This window comes from Amblyomma mixtum, chromosome 1 (genome assembly GCF_055824585.1).
Source record: "Amblyomma mixtum isolate Tamu chromosome 1, ASM5582458v1, whole genome shotgun sequence".
Classification (NCBI taxonomy): Eukaryota; Metazoa; Arthropoda; class Arachnida; order Ixodida; family Ixodidae; genus Amblyomma; species Amblyomma mixtum.
In genome coordinates this window covers 199368403-199385053 of record NC_143012.1, presented here as the reverse complement: position 1 = coordinate 199385053, position 16651 = coordinate 199368403, and the positions used below count along the sequence as shown (strand labels likewise).

Genomic DNA, 16651 nt, shown 5'->3' with positions numbered 1-16651 from the left:
TTCGTTCATTTCTATCTTTCTCCCTTCCCTTACGGCGAGGTTCAGGCGTCCACCGAAATATGCGAGACAGATACACTTCCTTTCCTCATTAACCAATTGACCCTCGAGCAAGGCGTAGAGCCGAACGGGCGATGGCGTACTGTGGACTCCCTGGTAGCGTTGCATGACGCTGTCGCGTTCCACTCATAGAGGCGAAGCTTAACATCTTAACCACACACCACTGACACAAGCAGCAACACTGCGCTTAAGGCTTTCGCCTCACCTCACTTTAGGTCAACAAACAGCCCCCCTGAATTTTTTGTTTTTTGTGGTCATGTGCAAAGCCCCAAAGCATCAATGACCTTCACTGGTTGCCGTGCTGCCGTTGTAATTTCAGCGTTGGATTTCTTCGATCTCGAAAAGCAGCACACATCTTGAAATGTCAGCCCGAAACAATGATTTCTAAAGCAGATGGAAGCAATAAAATTTACTTTCGGAATCCTCTTACAAAATTCAAGCACTCCCACAGAGCGCATCAGTCACTATCAAAAATAGCACCTACATGCTTTATTTGGTTTGTGTAACGACTACCTTGTTGCTAACTTATTCCAGAGGAAACCTGGCCTACCGGCGAAGTTCCATCCGAGACGACTAAAGGGGGAATGCCAACCGCCAGACCACCAGGACCATCAGTCGAATGCCCACGAGGTCGATTCAACTGCCGGGATGGCAGAACGTGTATTCCAGCAGTGCTGGTCTGCGATGGTGTTCCAGACTGTCCCAATGGACTTGACGAAAACTGTGGTATGGGAACACTTCGTGCTTGCTCTACTCAGATCTTTTTTATCTTTGAAAGTCTAACCTTTAAACTTATTATGATCAGTGCTGCATCAGAAATGGTGCTCTTCTAGCCACTGCACAAATTTTACAATTATTGCTCGCAAAGGGACAGCAACCCCTTTACTGCATTGTCGGATTAGTTGTATCACAACAGCGTATTTATTTTCTTAAAAATCAGTTAAAATATCCATGATTTATTTAAAAAGAAAAGCACATGCGCGTTTAAAGAATATGGTGATCTTTAATTGAAGCCCTTCTGCCTGGGCCTACAAACCGAGCGCGAGCAAATATTTCTAAGGAAAACCACTCACAGGGAAAGCAGTGAACTAAGATTGTCGAAATTTTTTCATAAATATTTATTATCTTTTCTTATGTAGATTTTGTACGAGCTTGTCTCCGTATAGTTTCTCGCCGTCGTCTCTCAAAGAGAAGTTTGAAGAACTGATTTGGCAGATTTTCAGAAGCATTAAAAGAATGTACAGCTCTTTGAGTAAGAACTGAAAAAAGAAGTTGACTGGTGGTTTAGCTTTGCTTAGCACGAAATATTCCGTGCAAGCACAGTTTTTTTGCAGTTCGACCCAACCGCCTCACCTGAAAGCGTGGTTGATGTGTCCACTAACTAAGGGAGCCAGTTATGCGCGTTCTCTACTTTTTCGTTGTAAATGCGAATTTGTCCAATATACAGTGGCGGCCTATGCTTCAGTGCCGTGTTTCTGCCACAGCGTTGTGCGCACCGACGGGTGCCGCGCACACCTCCTTGTCACTTCCGGAACATAGCTCAAAGCACGAATATTAATTTTATAGTACAATTATTTGATGACGAATATGATATGCAATGCACAGCGTAGATTGCAATCCACCGCATAGTTCTCTCGTGCCGCCAAGGGTTCGAATCCCAGTGCGGATATTTATTTATGTACGGTTTTCCCAAGGTCACCCTCAAGGTCAACCTTCAAACAAACCGGTGGGCCAGTCTGACCTTGTGAAGTACTGCTTTCACAATAGAACCGTCAGCATATTGCTGCCTTTGAAATCCTTCTAACAGCCATCGACTTGTCTCCATAGAGATCGCTTACTTCTGGATACTTGTGTTTCTGTTGACGCAACTTAGCGCCTGTTGTTTACTTCCTCACCTGGCCACTGTTTCCAAAAATAATTTCGCGGGGAATTTTCACGCTATCCTATAAGTCTTCGAGCAGGGAAGTGCAGCTCCTGCCCTGATTGTTATGATCCAGAATATTAAGGAAGTAATGGCTGATTCGCATCCACCGAAGCACAGCCGTAAGGCTACAAAAGAAAGCTATACAGCTTTTACAGGAACTTCGTATTTCAAGAAAAATTCTCTCCGGTCAGGCGTTCGAACCCGGGACTATCGCTTTCCAAGGTGGTCTCTCTAAGGTCTGCGTTAACCGGGACGGTTAGCATATGGCAGGGAGAGAGCGAATCGATCAATACCTTTGCCTGGTAACAGTGTTCGTAAATGTTTAGGGGAATCTCCTAAGGTGGAGTTGATTTGTAATAAGAGAGCAATTGCGCTTTGGCATGCACTCAAGCGCAGCATACGGCTACAAAGCATTCTTTTAACTACGAAGTTCCTGTGCAGGGTGCGTAGCTTTTTTTGTATAGCTTCGCTATGTGTCCAAGAACACTACGGGAACGATGGATTCTCGTACACATCAATAGCTATTCGTGTACCCTATCACAATAGAAATATTTGCGCTCAGGAGCTTTGCAGAAATGCCGCAATGAATAAGATATGACCTTTCAAATGCTATTATTATTATGCATGCTATTCATTACTCCGGCTCCCTCAGTCGCTCAACCATGCTGGTGCTTACTTCAAAGCACTTATATCCTTTTTTCTCGTCTTTTATCGTGGCCCTCAATGTTCGCTCGGGATTCCTGTGTGTGAAAAGAAGCGAAATTTTTAATTAAGCAGTAAAACTCACCTCGAGCCACTTATTGCAACAGAGGTATAGCCCTAAAAGCATGTCATGAGTACCTTTCGCTATTAACATGATAGTGAGAGTGACAACGAACGCGTTTTGGTGGAAGACCAACCTCTGAATCTGTTCGATATGTCTAAGAAATAGTACCTAAGAGCGTTTTAATTAGCGACGCACTAATCGTACTATACAATGAAAACGAGCTGAACGGCGGTTCAAGTTTCGGCCAAAAGTATGTATTTGCGTTCTAGCCAGTTAAAGCTGAGTGTGAAAAAAGTTAACCGTAATTTCGATATAAAAGCAGCACCAGGGCCTATTGTTTGCCTGTTAACTTTTCACGCATTCAAAATGCCTCAAAACTAATTATTCTTCACTGCATGTATACTCAGTCCACAGCTAAAAAATTGGCCTTATGTTATGGAAATCAAAACAACATGTTCTAAGATTACCTTCACCAGCTTCCATCATTGTATTTGTTTCCTTTGAACTAGTTCTTCACAACATCTTAGGCTTTGAACTGTTCGTTTATACAGGCCCTCCCTAAAGGAAATATCTTCGACCTCAATTTCAGGGACCATGCCTGACTGCAAGGACGACGAGTTCTTCTGTCCGAGTCGCTCTCCCAGCTCATGCCTTCCCCGATCGTTGCTCTGCGACGGACGCGAAGACTGTTCAGGGGGCGCAGATGAGTCCATGTGCCGCGGTATGGAAGCTCCTGCCTACATTGCCAGGTGTTCTAGTACCTTGCGTGATCAGTGACACTATCTGCATAGCAACTCCATGTAAACAACTTACTAGAAACGCAGCGATCTCATGCCTATTCAATGATTTAACATGAAAGCGCAAGAAATATTTCCTGCAAAGTATTTGAGATAAATGCGCACATATCCTCTGTGCCAAATCTTCCTCACTATCGATTACCAGGTTGTCTCAGAACTTCACAAAACAAAGCTGACGAATACAAACTACAAGTCGCAGCCTGAACGCATATCCTTACTGCTAGGGAAGCGGAGATATTTTAAATTGAAAAAGTAGGTACCATATGCAGATGGAAATGCCGGCTTCTAAACCCTTCAGCAAAGTCGACGTATCAAACAAATCGAAAACTATTCTTACTCTTCACGTAAGATATTGAAATGCATCGGGAATGCAGAATGTCTCCGTAAACGGTTGCTGAGTCCGAGTGTAAATCAGATCGTCACCCACTGACGCGAAGGAATCCACTCCCTTGCTTTCTCGCGCTAACTTCGTCGGCCTCAGGCACAAGGGGTGCAAGGTAACAATATCACTCCGTTCGTAGTGTCGAAGCGCCAGAAAGGAAAACATTCAGAAATAACTGCATAGCGCGCAACTGTCGCGCAATTTACTATATAGCCGCTCACCATAGGCCTAACCAGATTAAAGCAAATAAAAGTCGTCTCTGGCCTGCTAGGGGAAAGGCAATGCTATCCCTTGCCAACCACACCGTGAACGCACTGATTGAGGAGTGACAGCAGGGAAGTTTTGGTCCCCAGGTGTGTAGCGAGCCAAAGCTCCCAGTCTTCAGGTAGGGAATATGTTGATATGGAATTAAGGATATTTGTTTGACGGTCAGGATGCGTGGATACTTCTGAGAGAGCGTTATTGGAACGTTCTTGGCTTTGTTGCACTATTCACCTCAGAGTTGGTCTACACTCATTGTTCTTCCTTGAGAAACGGCTATCTATTTGGGAGCTCATTAGGCAATGAAAATTCTGACGGATATTCAGCATATAACTCCTCGTATATCCACAATATATGCCATGCTAACCGTTGAAAAGGTTTTTACAAAATCATAGGTGTATCGCATTCGTGACCGCCTTCGATTTTCTGAAAAAAAAATGCAACATTTGGTTTTTTTTTAAACGTTTCAAGCATAGCATTCCAAGGCAGCTTAATAAGGCCTATTTGTTTATATGCTCCGGCCTGCTTAAAGAGACAAGCAGTGCGCTAAATGGAGTAAGTAAAAGCGAAGGTCTTTAAGTTTATTCTGGAAATAATTTCGTTCCGTTCACTTTTTCAGAGTGTCCACGCTACTTATGCCGGAATAACGCCATCTGTGGATGGACACCATTAGCGCCTTACCCTTCCTGTGACTGCAGTTCTGGCTTCCAAGGTCTTCGTTGCCAACTGTCCGCGGCCACCGTGTCAGTGAAGGAGGCTGTGACAGGTAACGTGTTCTTTATGCTCAAATATCAGGCAAAAATATTTAGGCCTAAGCACTCGAGCTTTGAAGAGCTTCGTGATCATGTGGTAATGTCGAGCTAGAAAAGAAAAAAATATCGCAGAAACACAGGACGAAGAAAGAACCCGCGCTCCCGCCTTCTTCCTTCTTTGGCCTGCGTATCCTCGCTTATTTTTTCATTCTTTAAGAACCACCAACTTGCCCAAGTATCTGCCTTAACACCGTCAATCCAGACTTACAGTAAGAGTGCTTAAGTTCATTTGAACCTAGATTAATGGTGCGCTAAAGGCATTTCTACATTGTGTACCAGCCTATCGAATTTATTTGCATCCTCTTTATCAACTTAGTGACCATTCGTGAAACTGTTTGCCCCCATCTCTTCTTTTTTTCACTTCAGAATATATGTGCCATACTAAACACCCCTGTAAAGAGTCGTGAGGGTGGAAAGGAAAGAGAGGATATATTCGTACTGCCGACCGCTGTTCATATTCTTTGAATAGCGAGTCATTCTTGTGCACAGATGAGTGGATTGCATTCTTCTCCCACATTGTTAACACTTCTCGGTATTCTGCGCAATGCGCACAGCATGCCTCTGACTATGCGAGTTTAAAATGGTTTAGCTTCTGCAGCGAACCTGACCCCTTCTTAAATTTGTAGTGTCATGCAGCAGAAAAGGAAACGCTTTTTTACCGTTGTTGCATTAAAGACACCACTGTGGGATAATTTCAGGGAGTCAAAGCTCCATAAGAACCTTCAAATAATTTAGAACTGCTGGAGACTCTAGCAATAAACTTTTATCTCGAGCTAGAATGTTTAAACATTGTTACAAAAACTCTTGCTATATCTGTGATATTTGCTGCCTAGAATATAGTTGATTGTCGTACTGCTTTCATTTCTATTTATATTTTATGCGATGAATGTCTTATCTCCAACCTCGTTCTGTGCCGCTTAAAAGTTTTACTTCAATGTTTGCAACGGAAATTATTCATGCGAAAAAATCAAGGAACTCAGTCCCGCAAATCCTTGCACTTAAAGCAGCAGGGTATTTTGCAGGAGGCAGCGACGCTTGTTTGAACTTAGGATCATGAATAAAAGGGCACCACCATGATGGCATTTATGCTTTGCCCTTGTGGATAAATATTGCAGTATTGTAATTTATTTCTCCAGGGAGTATTGTAAAGAGAGCAACGTAATAGCTTTGCGGTTTTGCAATATTACAGAGTAATTTTTTCTTGCATACATCGTCTGCTTTAAAATACAGTTCCTAGCAAATTGAAGCATGCCAAAGTAGGATACAACCTAAAAAGTTGCATTTGGTAACAATGGGCCATGGCTGACGCTGTCCAGTGTTACTCCACTGGAGAACCACAAAAGTAAATGAAATCAAATTTTTAATTTTTTACTGCGTCAAAGAATCGAAAGGCATTTAAATTTCTTCAGCTGATAATGTCCTATGGTGGTAAGCCTCTTCTTTCAGTAACAAGAAAGGTTTTAATGGACAATTTTTTTCGCCGTTAAAGAATTTTCTCCAGCGGTGCTGAATGTGGGCGCAGCTTCACTGCAGATTTAGGTTGTATCCGACTATACAAACTCTGTGGCCTGACACGAGAAGCAACTCTTGCACGACTCGCAGCAGCAGCACAGTGGAAGAAATATCGCCTATTTGATGAGTTCATTTTAGAAGCTCAAATATAAACAGCGACGTTCTGCGGGCGGCACGCACGAATGTCGAGTTATCGCAGGCTAGCTTAGAATACAAGTTTCTAGGAATGCACCTACAAACGAAAGAGAGGAAAATATCTATAGGGACAGTCACGTTTGCGTCCTCTCTGCCATCTTCATGTAAAATCAATATCTCAGTTACGAAGGAACTAACAAGGAAAAAAAGGAAACTTCTGAGCAACAAGCCCATGTGCGCGAAATAGACGCATCGTGCGCAATCTCGACAGTAGCACTCAATGTGCCAGGTGACTTACCGATACATCTTTAGGAACTTGCGTCTGCTGCGCGTTTTGGTATGCTATGGAAAAACGAGCTACAGGCTTCGTCGTTCATTTTTATTTCTAGCATTTGAAGGTGCCTCACAATACAGTCGGGGAAAAAGTGCCCTGTACATGCGATCGACATCAAAAGCTTTGCTATCAGCCGGCTGTTGCAGATCGCAGTTGTGGAGATGAAATTAGGCCCTGGACTCCATAATACGTACTAATGAAATCAGGCATACAATAGCGCACAACGCACTTATAAACCAATATTACACGTCACGCGTCCTGCAGAATTTTATCCCTATAGTACGTTATAGCACCTGTCGTGTTTTAGTCCATATTGTCACGTTTTAGAGACGGCAGTCCAGCGGTCAGGAAGACATCAGAAATACTTGCAAACGAAGCTCTTTATTAGGGCTGACTTGCGCCCGCAAAAGAACTGAATCACTCGGCGTAAGCAACAAGCGTGATCGTCAATCGTCGATCTACGAATGTCCTCCGCTCGCGGCATCGCTCAATTTAAAGCCGGCTAGGAAACTTCAAGATAACAGGTCGAGATCAGCTAGAGTAATCTAGAAACACGTAGGCGAAGCTGTTCATGGCTGTGAACAATCGAGATTAGTCCGGTCGCTTCTCGCGTCAGGAACAAAAATGATAACACCCCTTTTCTGCGGCCTTGCGCGAACGAACGGACGCTACAATGATACGTGGCATTACCCCCCCTCGCAAAGAAGTATCGTCTCGATGCTTTAAAATGAAAATAAACGCGGAGAATGCGAACTTCGAGTCCTTTAGCGTTCGTAATAAAGTTTAAGGGCAGCGGTAAAAGCTTCAAGTCTGGCTGTGTCGTCGTCGTCGTCGTAGTTGTCGTCGGCGCCGTAGTTGTCGTCGGCGTCGTAGGGGTCGTCGGCGTCGTAGGGGTCGTCGGCGTCGTAGGGGTCGTCGGTGTCGTAGGGGTCGTCGTCGTCGTAGGAGTCGTCGTCGTAGGGGCCGTCGTCGTAGGGGCCGTCGTAGGGGCCGTCATCGTAGGGGCCGTCGTCGTAGAGGCCGTCGTCGTAGGTGTCGTCGCCGTAGGGGTCGTCGTCGTAGTTAAGGCATAGTCTTGTGTTTTCGTCGATGGACGGTCTTAGTTCTTGCGCTCAGAAGCAACCTCACCTCCAGAGGCTGCTTTATTCAGTTTAACCTTCGGGGGCCGGGGGAGCGTCCACGCACTGCGTAGCCTCGGCTAGGAGATACATAGCGCGGTGACGATGGCGACGGAGAACGAGATGGGCGGCTCGGCGATGAGTATTCTTCGACGCAAGAACTCTTCGATTGCGGCTGGTGGCAGGCCAGGTCGGGGTCGTGGGGCGTCGTAAGAAAATCCTCGGATGCCCATTCTCCTGTATGGGCAGTAGCGGAGAATGTCACCGGCTTCTCCACAGTGGAAGCATAGTTGGCGGCGCTGGTCGGGTGTTCTCCACTCGTCGCATTTCCTAGGCCGTGTGCGACGCTCGTAGGACGGGCAGGTTGGGGCGAGAGGGCGGCGCTCCAGCGCAGCTGGCTAATGGCGATAGGGGCTTAGGTGCCGTCGTCGAGGTGCAGGACGGCGCACTGCTGCGGCGTAAGTCATGGCTGGAGGCTCCAAGAGGCTGCGTGGTAGACTGGAGTCAAGTCCTCCGGTGAATGACTCGAAGGGCTGGCATCGCGACTTGCTGGGGGTGTCCGGTACATGGAAGGCTACCCAGCACCTCCACCAGATGTCACGTTTTAGTGACGGCAGTCCAGCGGTCAGGAAGACATCAGAAATACTTGCAAACGAAGCTCTTTATTAGGGCTGACTTGCGCCCGCAAAAGAACTGAATCACTCGGCGTAAGCAACAAGCGTGATCGTCAATCGTCGATCTACGAATGCCCTCCGCTCGCGGCATCGCTCAATTTAAAGCCGGCTAGGAAACTTCGAGATAACAGGTCGAGATCAGCTAGAGTAATCTAGAAACACGTAGGCGAAGCTGTTCATGGCTGTGAACAATCGAGATTAGTCCGGTCGCTTCTCGCGTCAGGAACAAAAATGATAACACCCCTTTTCTGCGGCCTTGCGCGAACGAACGGACGCTACAATGATACGTGGCAATATTCTGAATGTCAAATTGTACGTTTTCAGGCGGTCGATCGTAATTTTTTGCCCATTTTTATAAGAAAAATTCGAATAAGTGGGTCTAGAGGCTCGAGTTCTGGCCCTTTTATGAGTAAAATACTCTATTTTTGTGTTTGCAGTGGAAACTTCATGAATTACTTAACCTCTGGAATCATGTTGCACAGCGAGAATTTATAACTGCCGATCGAATGGCTAATATAGTCCGTTTTTCCGGCTATATATTTTCCTTCTTTTGCAGAGCGTTCTTCAAAGGCTTCCATTGTGATTGGCATCATTGTCGTTTTGGTTGTCCTCGTTCTCGCTGTTGTGCTCACTGTTGTCGTCGTCAAATGGCGGAAAGTACCCAAGTAAGTAGACACCTCTAATAAAAGTTCACTTTTTAAAAAAAAAACTATATTACAGTGGTTACAATAAATGTACCCAGATAAAACAGTGCAACAAAAACGGCGGACCAGAATCCAGGGAGACACTGAACCAGCACTGTAAACTCTCGCCAAGGCCATGAAAGCAAAATTTTGAGAAGGCACTGAATGAACTAAGAGTGCATGAACTGAGCCATCAGCTAAGAATGCGGTTTTTCACTAGCTTTAGTGGCACGAGTGCAAACCTAAGAGTGCCTTTGTGGGGTTGTACTTGCAGCGCACATGATGGTGAAATATAGTTAAAAGTGCAAATACTGCAGTTGTTTCCGCCTCGAAGGAGAACGGCAATCCTGACCCTCACTATCTGCTCACTTTGACAACGTTCTTCATGCAAGCATTTGTCCTGCGTCTTTCTTTGTTTTGGTGCGTCGCTTTATACGCTGTTTTGCCACAATGAACATTTACTAACTCGTTCAAATCAACTTTTCGCTAAGCCAGGCAATACAGCCTCAAGTCAAATAAGCGCCTTTGGATTACAAAAGAAAGCTTGCTTTAGCTATAGACAAAATCACCTGATATTGCATTTATTTGCTTTTTTCTTAATGGTAGTGATCAACGACAGAGGTAACAGTGCTTTGGTTATGGTAGAGTAAAGGTCTTCGTTCAGAAAATAAGAAAGTTGGTTTGTGCGGAAAAACCTCATACGCCTTGGTTCCTGTAGTTCAGATGTGAAAATATAATGGGTGCTATTGTAGAACAAGTGAATGGTACGAGAAACATAACGTTGAATTTCGCGTTAATAAAAAAATTTGGAGCGTGGCTCCGAAATTGAGGTGAACCTGCTGGACATAATCCACTACTAATATCTACCATATGGACGAAAGTATCTCGGTTGTAAGGAGCGATAGCAGTAGAGATTCCCATTTTGTCCTCACGAGTGAATTCTTTGAAACCCTTCTGTCGATATTAGCTTACAGGGAGGAAATTCAGACAGGAAAATGAATTCAGTTTTCAGAACAGAGCACTGTGTGTTAAATTTGATTCAGTGGAGAAAACTAAGAAGTTGGGAAGTGCTTGAATTGGGCTGCTTGCAACTTCGTTTTTCCTTGAGCTTCTCTGCTTAGGATTACACGCTTGGCTCCCCAATGCGCTACACTGGGGACGAAAGAACAAGAACTAAAAACCCACCGGCGGAGAACGCTGAGAGTTCTTTCGTACCCAGAGTAGCATGCAAAGGAAGTCAAGCATGAAGAACCAACTAGACCCATTGGCAGCTTCATAGATTGAAGCGGACAGAGCTAACGAAAACAATTATGAACAGAGAAGAGCAGTTCCAAACGTCCGCTTCACCGTTCTGGTTTCTGTTCGTTAAATATAGAGGCTTTTAACATAGAGCATAGCGCTACCGCTTGCCTCCTAGCAAATGCCGTCAGTGAGCATGAGAAGACCGCCGTGGGTGCTCCAAAAGAGGGCGCGCAGCGGCCAGCGGCGTTGCGCACGCCTGTCGCGTCGGGACCAGTCAGCGAGTGCGTACTTGCGGGGCGCGGTACGCGCTAAGCGGTAGCGGTGTGCACTTTGATAAAAGTTTCTTCTTCGCATGTTAATCTTAGCAGCGTACTTCTCTAAAAGGAAGACAAAGCTGAGGGCATACTGGATTCGCTTATGCATGCCGGAGTTATTTTTTCATGCTGTCCAAATCGATTTTGCCCAAAAATTTTTGTAGAAACACAAATAGTGATCTTGATGCCAACAAAAATAACACTTTGTACTTGACTCCAGGAACCCGCCATTGTCTCTCGACAACCCTTCATACGACGCCTCGACAGATGAGACAAGTAAGTGCCAATTTTCATTACGGCTTTAGTGATGTGGTAAGCTCTCATGAGTCTATTAATTGCCGACAGTGCCTTTTTTGTCCTCGAACAGATTTTTAAAATTGTACAGCTGTGCTGGTGCAATTCCTCAGCATCAAACACAAAAAATGCGCTTTTCTATCTACCCTCCCCATTTTAATTGAAGAAAAGTGATCACTAAGGTATTGAGCACTTGAAGGCATGTTTTCTAAAGCAATCGATAAGCACATATTTTTATAGGCTTTTAACGAAAATGTCAAAAACAAGTCTACTTTTTAGCCAGGCCTCATATACCATTAGGGTCACGGCAGGGAAATCGTAAAAGGCACGTGTCTTAACTAGAAATCGTGCAGGTTACGTGCTAAATTTTTTCACGGGATGCAGGCTTTCAGTGAACTCCCGTACGTGCCGAAAATAGTGTTGTCTCTATATGTCTCCTACTAACACCGCACCGGAACAGCCTTAATAGTTTTCAAAGACACTGACGACTAATTTACCTGATCATGTTCCTCTTTCTGCGGCAGCAAAAAGGCTGTTTATTATTGCAGAAGTTAGACTAGTGTACTTTCCCTTCATCCGAATAAAGCTTCTAATGCTCACACCGCAAAAAGTTCGCGATCACCGTTGCGAAGTGCACGATGATACAGCCAGACCTCTGGATCCTGCGCAGCCCCCCCCCCCCCTCTCCCCATCCCCTAAACACAGACAAATAGATCTTATGAAATGGACCGACGATGGCGACACCCCTGTTTCCTAATAAAAACTCTAATTCAAAGTTTAAGTAGCGTCGGTTATCGTTAAAATACGGTTACCTAAACTGACAGTGGAAAGTTTCAGTTTGTTTTCAGTGTAGCTTTAAGCAAAGTTATGAAATGGACCGACGATGGTGACACCCCTGTTTCCGAATAAAAACTCTAATTGAAAGTTTAAGTAGCGTCGGTTATCGTTAAAATACGGTTACCCAAACTGACAGTGGAAAGTTTCAGTTTGTTTTCAGTGTAGCTTTAAGCAATGGAAGGCGATGGAAACGGTATCATACGGGAGCAGTTGTGGGTGACAAAATCACGGCTCCATAATAATAAACAGCTTCCATCTCTTAAAGGTGCACTGAAGAGGAATCTGAACTTGTCTTTTTGCCGCGGGAACTCAAACTGCACGTTCCGAGCTTTCTTAGAAACTGCGATTTACTGCACTGTGTGGCCGATTTCCCTGATTAAATCGAATTAACGTCCGGCTCCCGCCTTATTTTTTTTAATTCTGCCTCGTACGGTGGGCGGAGGCGACCAACGCGTGAGCGCCTTTCACCCAGTCCCGTGGCGGCTTGCCGCTCTGCCATCGGCGGAGTAATACGTAGTAGTCCGTAGTAGCAAATAGTCCGCGCGTATTTTTATTTATTCGGGCTTATTTTGCGGCTATATTATCTGCGAATGAAACTATTTATTCATGGAAACCTAAAACACAAAATAAAGCGAAAGCAAAGCCTCCACGGGACTGGGTGAAAGGCGCTCCACGCGTTGGTCGACTCCGCCCACCGTACGAGGCAGAATTAAAAAAAAAAAGGCGGGAGCCGGACGTTAATTCGTTTTAATTGGGGAAATCGGCCACACAGGGCAATAAGTCACTGTTTCTAAGAATGCTAGGAACGTGTGGATCGAGTTCCCGCGGCAAAAAGACATGTTCAGAATCCTCTTCAGTGCACCTTTAACATGCACAGGCTTTCAGTGGAACAAGGCGCGCGTTTTCTACGGGCAGTGCCTTCACAGAGGAAAATCAAGAAAAATACCGAGGAGAAACTGACCTATGTTGACATTCTCAGAAAACACTCATCAGACCTCGCGTTTTAGGTTGTTAGGCACTATGTTCATTTCAAAACACTCGTCACGCCGTGGCCGAGTGGTCTAACCATACACGTTATTTTTGGATTAAGTGAAGTTGCTTTTCTCAGTGACCACAGGGATAGAAGTTTTTTTTGGCACAATATTCGATTCAAATCGCGTAGTGTTACGGGCTTCATAACTGCGTGTTTGTACTATGCAGTGAAAACTGAAGAGCTAACATCATGCTACTTTCAGCTGTACCAGGGTACAAAGCAAAGGAATGATGGACTATTTAATGTTTCACGAGAAATATTTATATATATACAATTATATTACGCCGGGAATAATACATTTCGGACCTCTCAGCCAAGGACAATCCGTAAGAATACTTTGACCACTCTCTGTAGGTACTTGTACGTCATATTTGCAATTAGCGCTTCCACGAAATACCTTAACTTATATGCGTTCAAGACATAGCTTTCGTAGAATCTATTAGAAATGCTTAAGCGAAAGCGTTTTGCAAGAGGTTTGAAAGGAAGATATTTGTCCCACAAATGAATACCGCTTTACCACTGCGTAGACAACACTGTAGCAGATGCGCCTATATTTTAATAAATGTAGACAACGAAAAAGGGTTAGTAATTAAACTCCTATGTATTTCTATCCATTGACTTCCTTTACGGCCTATAAAAATAAGGCACAAAAACAAATATCATTTTTTCCTATTCGTGGCACGAAGCAGCACTGTTTTTCGCAGTTCAACGGCATACTCGGCATCGGACCCCATTCGTTAATTTTCATTTTAATGGCTATAATCTTTTCACAAGTTTCCCATTTTACCTGTTTGTAGAAAAGGCAATTTTCCAGCTAACAGGCGGATATTGTGTAGGCTATATCTCAGCCGTTGTGTTATTAACGTAAATCAGCTAGCATCGTCCTTAAAACCCTTATCTGCGTAACTGTCAATGAAACGTGCAGCGTATTGGAAGGATACCCAGCTATGGCGGCAAACTACATGTTATAGCAATGGTATGCTTTCGTCCAATTTAATATGACTGGGGAAACACCAAAAGCTTAATCACAAGTTTAAATTTAGCGAGGTGGTCAAACACTTCATAAGCGCGAAGGATGATGAGATGAGCCAGAGGAGATGAGTCAACATTTTTTGTCCGTATTATGGACTGCTATTACATGTTGAGCACATGTTAATAAACCCTTAAAAAATTCATGCTTCAAAGTTTAAAAGGTAACACTTTCGAGGTAACTGTCGAGAAAAATGTGCAACGATACGTTGTAATATTGTATAGGTTTAATTACCTAGATAATAAGAACGACGCCGGTGAGACTTGAAACTTGCATTCAGAAGTATTTAGACGAAACCGGTGCAATATGTCCCGCAGCCGAGCGCCATTCTACGAGGACCAATATTTACTGTTTTGAACTTTTTCCTTCCACCAGAAACGAATACAACCGTAAAAAATTTCATGGCACCTTGGAATAAAATTTTGAAATTTCTTGTCTTTCTTACATTCTAACCGTCGTGCTTCGGCTTCTTTCCGAAGGATAGAAATTTTCGATCAGAGTGAAAACCGACCGGGAAACCCTTTCAAACAGTCTCTGTCAGAGAGAGATGAATACAAATGCATTCAACTCTCCTTGATACTGTATTGTTTTTTAATGTTCCTTCAGACCTGGAGGCTGCCTTAAGCATTTGCGCGAAAACATTTTATTTCCCTGGTTGCTCGTTTATCTTCTATCAATAGAAAATGACACCGTCCATTAACAAACCTCTATTACGCTAATGTGACAGGTAGAACAGAAGCAAACAGAAGCAGGTTAAATTTGAGCGTTTTTTAGTAGGAAAAAAATACTCACCAATCTTTCACTGCTGATCGAAGGTCCGGAAAAACTGCAGCAACGCTCAAACAACCAGCAAAAGCTTCGTAATTGTAGTGAACTAGTTTGGACCGTGCGTATTCTATTGCAAACAAAGCTGTGATATTCAATGGAGCTCCGATATCATTATGAACGGAACTTTGCAGAAGCATTTCAGGCTCAGCACATCTTGGCTACTCTGGAGCCGTGTTGGATATATCAATCTACCGTACTGAGCCCCCAGACGCTTGGTTTATAGGGTATCCTTACGCATTCTTACAATCTTGCATTGAGCGTCTCCATTCGCGGAGACGTCAAGTCTGCGCGTCTCCAGAGTCACGCGACAGGTGGTTAAAAAACTGGTGAACTGGATCCCTGTCCAGACTTTCTCGTAACTTTCGAATGTTTGTAGTCCTGTATTGGCAGAAATAAATGTCATATTCAATTCCCAAATTGTCGTTAGCGCTGCTTGACCTTCAAAAGAAATAACTATTTGTCTTATTTTATATTTGCATTAAAATGTTTAACGACACTTCCAATCATGTATTCTCCTGTTTCACGAACTAATATTGTTCCATCGCTTTCTTTTCCCTAGGACTGTACAGCTGATGATCAAGGAATGTACAGCATAAAATTGTTATAAACACTTCGCTGAATATTTTAAGCAATCAAAGTTCGCACTGGCATTTTCAAGAAGGTAATTCATTTGCTATACCTGTAACATACATCATGACTGTTATATGTATGTGCGATTGTGAAAGAAATAAATGCCTCTTTCCAACACCCAGGTAGGTATGGATTGTAAAAGTGGTTAAGCTAAACACTGACAGTGAACTTTTTGAATAAATTATTTGTACAGAAGTCCTTCGCCCTCCAAAACCCAGACCGGCCCCGAGCTCCTATCTATGATTCAAAAAGGCACTGCTTAACTTTTGAACTGATGTGACATTTTCGAGTGGGAGGTCTGAACAGCAGTCAGTGCTTGGTGTCGTTAGCCGCAGCCTGGTAATCTCTAAAAAAGAAAATAATTAGTAAGTGTGTAAGAAGTCAGGCCCCATGGGGTGCGAAGGTTAAGATAGTTGGTAACTAATCAATATTCTGGGGTTTGCATCTTTCGTCTTCGCCACCTTTGGTGTAGCCGGCGCCTAAGGGCCGTTTCACATGCTTGCGATTCTCGCCTGCGGCGCTGCGAATTCGGTCGGTCTGCGACTGGGGAGGGCCGTCGGTCTAGCCGCAAACGGCCTGCGACCGAGTTCCATCCGGTTAGAATTCAGTCGCAGCGTCGGTGTGTTCGCTCTGCGACTGACCAATGGAGAGCTCCGAGACGGCGCGTGACGTGGGGTCACGTGGAAGCTGTTGCCGCAGCGTAAGCAAAGCTGTTTATTCTACTTAAAACATAAGAAATATTGCCTTGCATCTAAAAACACGCTGGTCATAACATCATCCACACATTCCGTGCAGCGTTTCTGTCGCGTTTAATCGTGGGTTGCCTATGCGAACATCGAGCAACCTTCCGTGTCCCTCCGACTGAATTCGCTGGGTACGCGTTGCATGTGAAAGCACTGAGCGAAAAGGGCACTGCGGCGTCACCGACTAGGCCGACTATTTCCGTTCTAGTCGCAGCATGTTAAATGGCCCTAAGGCGACAGAATGA

The 16651-nt window shown here is 44.3% G+C and overlaps 1 protein-coding gene across 2 annotated transcripts in view; it reads left to right on the top strand.

Annotated features, from left to right (window-relative positions):
- LOC149370516 (MAM and LDL-receptor class A domain-containing protein 1-like) overlaps positions 1 to 15858 on the top strand; it is a 197706-nt gene extending 181848 nt beyond the window's left edge. Inside the window, exons 54-60 of one of the 2 annotated variants that reach the window (XR_016285828.1) lie at positions 592 to 783; positions 3337 to 3468; positions 4807 to 4953; positions 9329 to 9437; positions 11232 to 11287; positions 13378 to 13501; positions 15593 to 15858. Coding sequence is in view for 1 of the 2 variants with exons in the window: in XM_089562058.1 (XP_089418184.1) it covers positions 592 to 783; positions 3337 to 3468; positions 4807 to 4953; positions 9329 to 9437; positions 11232 to 11287; positions 15593 to 15606 (650 nt within the window). In the remaining variant the exon portion in view is untranslated. The remainder of the gene's footprint in view (positions 1 to 591; positions 784 to 3336; positions 3469 to 4806; positions 4954 to 9328; positions 9438 to 11231; positions 11288 to 13377; positions 13502 to 15592) is intronic. The other variant, XM_089562058.1, reaches the window with a different exon arrangement.
- Positions 15859 to 16651: the final 793 nt, after the last annotated feature.